Source organism: Borostomias antarcticus (assembly GCF_949987555.1).
Source record: "Borostomias antarcticus genome assembly, chromosome: 15".
Lineage (NCBI taxonomy): Eukaryota > Metazoa > Chordata > Actinopteri > Stomiiformes > Stomiidae > Borostomias > Borostomias antarcticus.
In genome coordinates this window covers 21,255,113-21,266,401 of record NC_140248.1, presented here as the reverse complement: position 1 = coordinate 21,266,401, position 11,289 = coordinate 21,255,113, and the positions used below count along the sequence as shown (strand labels likewise).

General features: G+C 48.1%; 1 protein-coding gene across 3 annotated transcripts; it reads left to right on the top strand.

Moving 5' to 3' along the window:
- The first annotated feature begins 320 nt into the window (after positions 1-320).
- On the top strand, positions 321-10,563 carry LOC311318706 (period circadian protein homolog 1-like). Of its 3 annotated transcripts, none has more exons than XM_084450120.1 (20): positions 321-451; positions 913-1,501; positions 1,624-1,877; positions 2,042-2,163; positions 2,282-2,483; positions 2,573-2,767; positions 2,957-3,035; positions 3,615-3,721; positions 4,310-4,463; positions 4,609-4,837; positions 4,927-5,041; positions 5,173-5,326; positions 5,433-5,551; positions 5,638-5,793; positions 6,022-6,363; positions 6,512-7,602; positions 7,734-7,872; positions 8,214-8,394; positions 8,633-8,783; positions 9,155-10,563. In XM_084450120.1, the coding sequence occupies exons 2-20, from the start codon at positions 1,194-1,196 to the stop codon at positions 9,452-9,454; spliced, it is 4,398 nt and encodes a 1,465-aa protein (XP_084306246.1). In that variant the 5' UTR covers positions 321-451; positions 913-1,193; the 3' UTR covers positions 9,455-10,563. The 3 variants fall into 3 exon arrangements, with proteins under 3 accessions (XP_084306246.1, XP_084306247.1, XP_084306245.1); XM_084450121.1 differs by having other exon boundaries at positions 910-1,501; positions 4,930-5,041; XM_084450119.1 differs by having other exon boundaries at positions 910-1,501.
- Positions 10,564-11,289: the final 726 nt, after the last annotated feature.

Genomic DNA, 11,289 nt, shown 5'->3' with positions numbered 1-11,289 from the left:
TCAGGCTAGGAGAGCAACAAACCAATGGGTTGGAAGTAGCATGTTGGGACGTGGCCAATGTTCTATTTTGCGTCGCTCACAGCGGCTCACTGCCAGAGCAACGTGACAGAAAAGCCACGTGAAGCTTGGGCACCGCCCTACTCAACCAATGAACGATTCGATGGGCGTGATATACGCCCACAGGGCGACGTCTCAGTCGAGTCTGGACCAATCACAGTAAGGAATAAGAAAACGGGGATTGCACGTGTGCTTTTGCGTGCAGAGTCATACCAAAGAAATGTGCAGAGTGTACCATACGAACATAGTGTACATGCAGGCGAATAACAGACCATGTCAGTTGGTCGATGTTCCCTTGGTTGATATTTCTAGATATTTATTGTTTTTAAACCCTTGAAAATACATGAGATCATCTTTGAGGATTGCTACCAAACGAAAAACATTTCCCCACCAGGTGAGTCCGTTTTTTGGGAGCAGTTATAACTAGTTAGTTAATAATAGTTAAAAGCTAGGTCGCGAACGGTCAGGTAGTTGGCTAATGTTAGCTAAGTTAAGTACAGTACATGCATAACCTGCTCATTGGATGTGTTTGTATTCCCATTTTGCAACATGTTCACTGATAACATGGGAAGGGGTTGGTGTTGATCTAGTGTTCGCTAGCACTAGCTAACGTTGTACCATATTGGAAGTCATAATAATGTGACATTTGTAGGTAAACAACTCGGCACTAGTTAACTTTAGGTATATAGATGGTTATAGGTCTACGGTTAGGGCAGACTACAGTACAATCCATTTAAAGGTAACAACCTCAATGATCATGTAGCTAACTGGTGGAAAATCCCAACTGGATTCAGTGGTTTTACACAGTTTTTACAAGCCTTCACACTGAAATGCTCTCCTTCTGTCTTCCAGCAGGTATTCTGTTAACCCATCTAGACCAACTGCTGACTGAAGAGTGGCAGAAGATGTTATGATTTCCTCAAAATCTCTCTTCTCACTTTTTGCCAGATACACCTGAGGGATGGAAATAAATATTAAGATAGTAATAATTCTGAGCGGCATACAAAATAAACTAATCTTAAAGTCTATATCCATTTAATCATTTTTTGCTCACCAAAATATCAGAATCTAGGATAGACAATCCTAGCAACAGAAAATATTGTTAAAGAACAATTGTATATCGATCACTAAGTATTATGAGTGATGATGCAGCATACACCACTCCTGGAAATAACAGTGGTGGAGTAGGTGGTGAGGAAGATGCAGTGGGTGTAGAAGGGGTCGGCCAGCGAATGAATGGCAACTCATCTGCCAATGGAAAACGAGTCCGACCACCTAGGGTGAGCTTCTCCAGGGGTCCTGAGGTATCCAACTCTGATGACACTGATGCCAACTCCAGTGGAAATGACTCGGCGGAGAGGGAGGGTCACATGGGACGTGAGGCATCAACCTGCAGCTCCCACAACGGAAAAGACTCTGCAATGGAGTCAACAGAAAGCAAGAGGTGACAGATTTCACAGGCCACCGTTAACCTCAACACAGATGGGTACATGAGTAATAATGACACACAGCGACTATGTACATGTACCTTGTGGATAACATTGTTTTTTTTTGTCTACCTGTCAGCTCAAACTCGCACAGCCACTCCCGTCACAACAGCTCCATGGCCTACAGCCTGCTGAGCTGTAGCTCTGGGCAGGACAACCCCTCCACCAGTGGCTGCAGCAGTGACCAGCCAGCCCGGCTGCAGACCCAGAGAGAGCTGCTCAAAGCCCTGAAGGAGCTGAAGATCTGTGTCCCTGCAGACCACCGGGGGAAAGGACGCTCCAGCACCCTGGCCTCCCTGCAGTATGCACTCAACTGTGTCAAACAAGTCAGAGGTGAGGAGGGGACGGTCAAAATACGCCCATTGTGGGATCGAGGCTTATGATACCTTTTATTAATAATGCAACTCAGTTTCTGAAATCCCTTTTTACTGCAGTTAGTCAGTGTACTGTATATGTTCTTGTATTGAAACTTCCTGAATGAGTCTCTTTTTTTCTAGCAAACCAAGAGTATTATCACCAATGGAGCGTGGAGGAGAGCCACGGCTGCAGTCTGGACCTGTCAGCCTTCACCACAGAGGAACTGGACAACATAACATCTGAATACACACTTCAAAATACGGTAGGAGTCTGAGTCTAGTAGTACATTGCGATCTCAATAGACCAACACTACTAGCCCAAAATCTCTCAATGCTTGCTCTATATTTGCTAATTTATTCTCTCTGACCTTTCTTCTACAGGACACATTCACTGTGGGAGTTTCTTTCCTCTCTGGCAAGGTGGTTTATATCTCCCCTCAGGCCTCCTCTATGTTGCGTTGTAAGCCCGAGCGACTGCAGGGGACGCTGTTCTCTGAGCTCTTGGCCCCCCAGGATGTGAGTACGTTCTACAGCAGCACAGCTCCCTGCCGTCTGCCTCCCTGGACCTCTTGCACTGGCTCTGGTGAGTCCCCATTCACCTCTCGTGTTCACATGGATGACGATGAGCAAAGCGGTTTTTGTTGATGTCCTCTCTCCTGCTCTGCCCCACAGTGACGTCCCCCGCGGACTGCACCCAGGAGAAGTCCATGTTCTGCCGCATGCGTCGGGGGTGGGATAGCAAGGACAAGATGTGTTTCTCCCCTTTCCGCCTGACCCCCTATCAGCTGACCCTGCGGGACTCTGACGTCTCCCAGCCCCAGCCCTGCTGCCTCCTCATTGCGGAGAGAGTACACTCAGGATACGAAGGTAGGAGACCATTAGAAATCCAGGCTCTTTAAACCCAGTACTCATAACCTTATAGAAATCAAATGAACTGAACACATATCAACCCTACTAACCGGGTACCAACCTAAAATGTCCAGATTACCTAATAGTTCAGACTCCAGAACTATCACTGCGTCTTTAACCCCCCAAACCCTATTCTTCTCTTCTCAGCCCCCCGTATCCCTGCTGACAAGAGGATCTTCACCACCAGCCACACCCCAAGCTGTGTCTTCCAAGAGGTTGATGAAAGGTTAGACTATCAGTTAATCATATATATACTGTATATGTATCCACTATATGGACAAAAGTATTGGGACACCTACACATTACACCTACAGGAGCTTTTATGACATCCCATTCTAAATTCATAGGCATTAATATGGAGTTGGTCCCCCCTTTGTAGCTATAACAGCTTCCACTCTTCTGGGAAGGCTTTCTACAAGATTTTGTCTGTAGGATTTTTTTCCCATTTATCAGAAAGAGCATTTGTGAGATCAGACACTGTTGTTGGACAAGAGAGACTAGCTTTTTCCATTCTAGTTCATCATCAAATTCCCACAGACACTCCAAAATCTTGTAGAAAGCCTTCCCAGAAGAGTGGAAGCTATTATAGCTGCAAAGGGGGGACGAACTCCATATTCATGCCTATGAATTTAGAATGGGATGTCATAAAAGCTCCTGTAGGTGTAACGTGTAGGGGTTCCAATACTTTTGTCCATTTTGTGTGTGTACATACTGTATATATATATGCTTAAACATGTTTTCTTTGTGTTAACTGGTCTTCACTTGGATGTTAGCAGTGTAAAGTAAAGTTGATCTTTTGTTGTAGGGCTGTGCCATTGCTAGGCTACTTGCCGCAGGACCTGGTTGGGACTCCTGTGCTCATGTACCTCCACCCTGATGACAGGCCTATCATGGTGGACATCCACAAGAAGAGTGAGTCCCAACACACCTCTCTCGTTCCCACTCTAAATCCTATTCACATCTACAGTGTCCTACAAGGGTTTTTCAGAGAGGGTTAAAAAGACTATTAAATAAATGACCACTGACCACGCCATTCACCATAGAAAAGGTTGATAAGAGCAGAGGAGGAGTCAGTCATAAGTTGATAAGTCCATCACCATTTAGTAGACAAAAAATGTAATGTACAATCTTAAGTGTAAAAAGATACATCAAGGGCTACTTCATTCTAGTGCAAATTAATCTTTCTCATTGCTGTAAGGATAAACAAGTCCTTGGCTCTCTTGCTTTTAATTTTTGGCACTCTGAAGTGATACCCAGAGGGCACCAGTTCTGCTGGAATGGAACCAAATCTGTTCCCAAAAATGCAAACCTCACCCACCTGACGGGCAGATTCAAGTGATAAAGTAGTTGAAAGAATGTGAATAAATAGTATTTCAGCCCAGGTCTGATCTGGACTCCACCTGCATTGACCTTTTCGTGCAAAAACGCTGACCTCTGGAGAAGGATGTTTAATAGACATGTAACTAATGAATACTGTATGGCGTGTGGTTCTCCCACCAGTTCTCCAGTCAGCAGGGCTACCCTTTGAGCACTCTCCCCTTCGCATATGTGCCCGGAACGGGGAGTATCTCACCATCGATACCAGCTGGTCCTCCTTCGTCAACCCCTGGAGCCGCAAAGTGGCCTTCATCGTAGGCCGGCACAAAGTGCGAACGTAAGTAAAGCTCTCCACAGCCGCATATAGAATTTCAACAACTTTGGATGCCACAAATGACTCTTTTTGTTATATTGTTGTGTAGCTGCCTATCGAGTGGTTTTGAGTACTGGGTGTCAACTCTCCTGCTTCCCCACTCTGACAGGAGTCCTCTGAATGAGGATGTGTTCACCCCCAAAGAGGTGGAAATGCGGCCCATGTCCCCAGAGATCCCCAGGCTGAGTGAGCAGATCCACCGGGTGTTGGTCCAGCCTGTGTATTCCGCCGGGTCTCAGGGCAGCACCCACAGCTCTTACAAACAGCAGCCCAGACCCTGCTACTCGTCCTCAGACAGCAACAGCCACTCCAAGCAGAACACCCAGCTTCACAGACCAGTGAGTGGCAACATGCACATAACAGTATGCTCACACTCACACATACACACTCACGCTCACACTAACTCATCTTTCCCTTCACTCTCCAGCAGCAAACGACATTCCAGCAGATGTGTAAGGACATGCACACGGTGAAGACCAGCGGTCAGCAGGTCTTTATTGAGTCCCGCAACCGGCCGCCACTCCGCAAACATGCCAGCCCAGGTAAGAAGTGCTTCTACTTTAATGGTGTACTGGACACTTTCCAAGATATGTCAATTATTAAGCACACACTTTCTGCAGAATCTGGGAAAACAGAATTCTCTTATCATGGTATCCATCTTCCCTCTTCACAGGAGCATTGGTAGAGACGGATAAGTTAAACAGGGACTTTGGATCAGTGGGGACTTTGGGATCAGTAAAAACCCTGGCTTCAGTGCCGCCCCCAAAGAGAGACCCAGCAGCCAACTACTCATACCAGCAGATCAACTGTCTGGACAGCATTATCCGGTATGAGGATGTTCTCTCTCACATGTACCAGAGGTTGACTTCTAATAATATTTAGCCGATTGATGTCAAAGCCAGGGCACTGTATGACCTCACTTCCTGTCATCAGGTACCTGGAGAGCTGCAACGTCCCCAACACCATGAAAAGGAAATGCGGCTCTTCCTCCTGCACAACATCGTCAACCTCAGACGATGACAAGCAGAGGGACCTGTCGGTGACAGCTAAAGGTACACCACACGCAACACTTGCACAAGACGTTCAGCCCGCTGCTTTTCGACATTTGGAGCGGAGTGTAACTATGTGTTCTCGGCAGATCTTGAAGGCCCTAAAGTGGTGCAGCAGGGGCCCGGCCACCCATTAAGCCCTCTGGCCCTCCACTGCAAGGCTGAGAGTGTGGTCTCTGTCACGTCCCAATGCAGCTTCAGCAGCACCATTGTCCATGTTGGGGACAAGAAGCCTCCAGAGTCAGGTGAGCAGCCTTACCTTCCTCCTAGGACTTGTTGTATTTATACATAGCTGTTCTTGCACTTTTAATTGTGCAGTAGCTTAGGCTCTTAGATGCTTGTTTGGAAAGAGATGCACTTATGAGTTTTGGTGAATAGTGGTAAACTTGACTACCTACATTGAATGCTCTGCAGCCATTCCGCGTCCCCTCTCATCCAGGACCTCCATTTACCCTTATTGTCTTTGCTTGCAGACATTGCTATGATGGAGGAGGCACCAGTGACGCCCACTCCCACCCCCACCTCTCCTGCCCCACCTGCTAATACCATCAGCAGTTCCGTGGCTCACCAGCCTTGGGCCCAGGCCAGCCAAGCACCACTCAGCCCCGCCGCCCAGGCAGCCCACCCCGAGAGGGATGGCCGGAGATCATCCGCAGCTGGAGGCTCGGCCCACGTGGGCTTGACCAAGGAGGTGCTGTCTGCCCACACCCAGCAGGAGGAGCAGGTGTTCCTCAGCCGTTTCAGTGACCTGGGCCAGCTAAAGGTGCTGGACCCTGAACCTGCCACTGTGCGTGGACACGCCACCACGCCCAAAGGTAAACTGCTGGAGCACTGTCGGAGTGGAGAACATGGCGCTCGCTGAATTTGTATAGAATAATTTGAAATCTTGCGAAAGATTCCTTTCGTGTAAACGTCAGTCCATTCCCAGCATCTCAACCATCTCGTCTCTCTCGTGTGTTTCAGGGGTGCGCAGCTCGCAGGACTACCCAGCAGGAGGCAGTGGGCGGAGGCGTGGGAGGGGGGGCAAGAGGCTGAAGCACCAGCAGGAGGGCTCCCTTCATGTCAGCTACCCTGGTGGTCACCCGCTTTCTGGCTGTGGGATGGACAGCAACTCCAGAAGGGCAGGGGAGAGACACCCGGGCTCCATGTTCCCTGGGGGGCAGCCCTTGATGATGCAGGGGCCCCTGACCTCCTCCTCCTCCTGGCCCACTTCGGTGGGCTCCCAGTCTAGCCTCCCTCCACCTGTGACCCCCTACCCTCCAGGCATCCTCCCCTTCTATTCCCTCTTCCCTGCCGTCTCCCAGCAACCCCTGACCCAACCCCTGCAGATGGGCAACGGCAGCCCCCAATCCGCCTTTCAGTTCCCCCAGCATGCCTCCCAGTTCCCTCTGCCCATGGCCCCCCCAGTGATGATGGTTCTGCCCAACTTGATGTTCCCCCACCTCAACACAGCCCTTCCTCAGTATAACCCCGCTATGCCGCACCTCAACCCCGGCCTCACACAACTCAGCCAGCCACAGTTAATCAGCCAGCCAATGCCAGTGACGCAACTCAATCCAGGCTTGGCCCAGTTCAACCCCACTGTGCCTCAGATGAATATGGGCATTCCCCACCTGAATCCCACGGTGGCACAGCTCAACCCATCAGCCCCCTATCTCAATCTCGGCATGTCAGTGATGCCGCAACAATTCTGGAACCCCAATCCTACATTCCCATATCCCAACGCCGTTCCAGGCGCGCTTGCCGCTGGCCTACCGAGTATGGAGGCCACCCCGGCCCAGCGAGGCCCCTCCCGCTCAAGCACCCCCCAGTACTCAGGCCAGACCCCCCTAGATGGGACCGATTCGCCCATGTTCCAGTCCCGATGCTCCTCCCCACTTAACCTGTTGCAACTGGAAGAGTTGGAACGCCAGGAAGGCCTGGCTGCAGGGTCGCAACAGACCCCGCCCCCACCTGGGGCCGCTGCTCAGGATTGGACGGGGAAGCAAGGGAATGTGGGGCAAGGGTCCGGCACCTGCAGCAGTATGAAAGCCGACGCTGAAGAGAACGATAATGTGAGTTGAATCGTCGCTAACATTCTCTCTATTTGTTTTATATGTAGAAATTCCCAGATGTTTTAAAATTACATGCTGTAGATATTCTATAATTCACTCCCTCCATCATGATGTTTTCTGTCCTCTCACAGGCTGATGCTGATGAGTGCAGGGACCTGCTGGACCTGCTGCTGCAGGAGGATGCCTGCTCAGGCACTGGCTCGGCCGCCTCGGGCTGTGGGTCCTCGGGATCTGGCTCTAATGGCTGCAGCACCTCAGGGAGTGGAACTAGTAAGTAGAACAGAACAAGCTGGAATATTTGGTTATTCAGCCTCTATACAAAAGTGCTAGAGAGTACTCTTGAGAGTATTGTTGTAGGCCATTTTGTAAGCCAATACTATCATTAACAACTTCTGTGGTTCTAAAGATAATTTGCTTATGGTGAAAATGAATGGAGGGCTTTGAAACATTTAACTATGGGTTATGTCCCTTGTGCGTTTGTGTATGACAAAATATAGCTTTTGACATGTTTTTTGATGCTTTGATTTATGAATTCATTTTTGCTTTGATCAGGAGAGAAATTTACTTCTTGCCAAAAACGTCCAAATTAACCACAGACCGTTGAATTTCAGGAAGCAGCAGCAACACCAGCAAGTACTTTGGCAGCATTGACTCATCAGAGAACGACCACTCCCACAAACGGTCAGCAGGGGGAGCAGAGGAGGACCAGCTGATGAAGTATGTCCTACAGGACCCCATCTGGCTCCTCATGACCGATGACAAGGTCATGATGACCTATCAGATGCCCATCAAGTGAGTGGTCCTCACAGCACACTAATTTCCTTGTTGCCTTGTTGCCATGGCAGTTGAAGGAACGGCAGTGGAATGGTAAATAATCAATGCTCAAAAAGGCAAAAGAGCTGTGCGTACATCCAACCTTAGTAGGCCAGGTGCTGGATCTTGGATTCTAATCAACGTTGCCTAGATGCCATGTGTCATATGAATGATACCGAGAGTGTATATTAAGAGATCCTTTTGTTGTGTGCTAAAGGGACAGGGAGTCGGTACTGAGAGAGGACCTTGTGGTGTTGAAGGCCATGCAGAAGCAGCAGCCTCGCTTCACCGAGGAGCAGAGGAAGGAGCTAATTGAGGTTCACCCCTGGATGAGCACAGGAGTCCTACCCACGGACATCAACATCACCGTGAGTCACTCGGCAAACCGACGTCCACACGCTCAGTCCTGCTGGAGCCGGCGCTGTGGCCTGGCCATGACGCACTCTTCACACTTCACACTCAATCAGCTAGAGACATTTGTTATTCTATATATTTAGACAGGGTTAGTCTTTTGAGACCTAGGTTACAGAAAGGCCCTGTGAACAAGCAACAAAATACAAAGAATAGACTCAACAACTGACAAAACAGTAAACACTAGGTCGTCATAGTTCTGTTATCTGTATAACCCCCATTGTGCTCTTATGATTAATGACTGAGAAGTATAGGTCACACTAGAGGTGAATAATTGTTCTGTTTGAGAGATTGCATTTTCCAACCCCCCTCCTCTGTCCGTTTTCAGTCTTGTGCTGGCTGTGCGCCTGCCTCCTCTGCCCCGAGGCCCTCAGAGGTGGAGCTGCAGGAGATTGAACTGACAGGGGTCCTCCAGCTACAGGAAGAGGACGCAGGCCAGGAGATGCACAGCCCCACGGCGCCCCGTGTCCCCAACGCCACCTCCCCGCCTCCTCTGCTGGAAGGGACGCAGAGAGACCAGGGAAAGAGCGCAGAGGATCAGAGAGGAGACTTTGTTGACCCTAACTTGGCTCTCAATAGGCCAGCGGAGGAGTCGGACGTGACGTCCTCCATCACAGAGAAGGAGTGACTCATCACAGAGAGAGTGGCGTCTGTGGCTGGTGAGGGGGACTGAGAATGGCAGAAGGGACACAGACGTCTCCACCAACAAGGTGTATATCACGGCCATGCTGCTGTACACAGACGCTGGGATGGAAAAGGGGACAAACAAAACTCTGACTCTTTTGGAGAGAATATGAGCAAGAAGTACAGTACAAGCGGAGTTTAACTTGGTGTGTGTGTGTGTGCGTATGTACACACACACACACACACACACTGTAAAATAGAATGAGTGTGTACAGAATGTTTAATGTATTTAAATATAAAAACTGAATGTTTTGTAAATCTTACACATTTTGTCTGGTCCTCTTTTTATTGAGGACAATCAGTTTCTCTTGTTTATATTTAACTCTTTTTCCACCTCTATATAATGTTTTTTTCCCCGTCTGAAGTTATTGTGTGTAAACACAATAGATTTGTATCTATCCAATGTCCATATTGGAAAATGCTGTCAAAACTGGTATGAATATATGTAAAAATGCTGAATTCATGTTGAAGAATATATATTTGGTAGAAAAATTTATAAATAGTAAGTATTTACAAAGTGATGTTATGTTACTACTGTTTTTCACAGTACACAACCGAACTAGTACACTACTGTCTTTTTTGTCATGCTATTTTTGTCATGTATGTTGCCTGTATTTTTTCTAAAACAGCTGGAAACAGGTTTTTATTTTAGACAAACAGTAGGGAAATGTCCAGTATTGTATAATTCCTACACATCATTGTCAAGCCAATGTTTGGGTACAGTGCTTCTCTCTGTGGGCCAAAAAAGGCCTGTAACAACAGTCTTGGAGCGGATGGGTGTTCCCATGGTAACAGAGCAGTTGAAGCCGATCGCTTTGATTGGACAGTGATGTGCAACAGGAGCGAGCATTGCACACGCACAGTGCATGACGAGAACGGGTTTGGATGGTGTGGTAGCAGGTCACGGTGGGGTCCTGTACTGTAGCTACCGTAGGCAGGACATGATCCCATGATTCAGGGATTTAAAGTTCAGTAGATACATTGATTCCTGACACTAATACTGTTATGAAAAGTATTTTACCTTTCGCTTAATTCAAAATTGTGATATGACAATAAAAGCATAAAACTATTTTGTTATTACAGTACTTGTGAAGGCGGCTGAGCATGAAGAGCATTGTTATCGTGGTTCTATTCGGTCCACTAGAGGGGGCGGTGATGGTCTGTGATGCATTAGGGTATGCGTATCCAATGACTCAGTTCAAGCAGCCCTTGACATACAGATGTAAGCTTTCTATCCACAGCACACAGGCTGGTCCTTTAATACAAGACAGAAGGGGACATCTGAGCCACTCAGCAGGCAGAACATCTTGAAGGCAGTACTCACATTCGGGACGTGAGCTCAAACAGTTTCTGGAATCTTCTTCACTGCTAATCCACCAGTTAATCACAACACGCAGCTTGACTTACAGTGGATGTATCTGTGTCCAGGATCAGAGGCTGAGCAAACCCAGGGAGGTGGCTAAAGAGGCTCCACAGTGTGTAATAAAAAGCCATGCATCTGAGACGCTTCAATCAGATACACTCTATGTTCCCTTTTTCAGGTCTCACAAAATGGATTTCAAAGTGTGTGAACATTCCACAGTTTTTCATGAGTTAGGAGGAAGGGAGTACTGTTGGCCACCAGCTCAAGGGGACATCTGAGAGTGGCTGTGCCATCTCCACCTACAGACAACCTGGCATCAGTACTGAAGAAATGGAACCGTAGATATTAAGCTTCAACAGATGCCACACTTTGTACATTTCAAAGTCCAAAGAGTCAACAATATTTAGGACAATCTT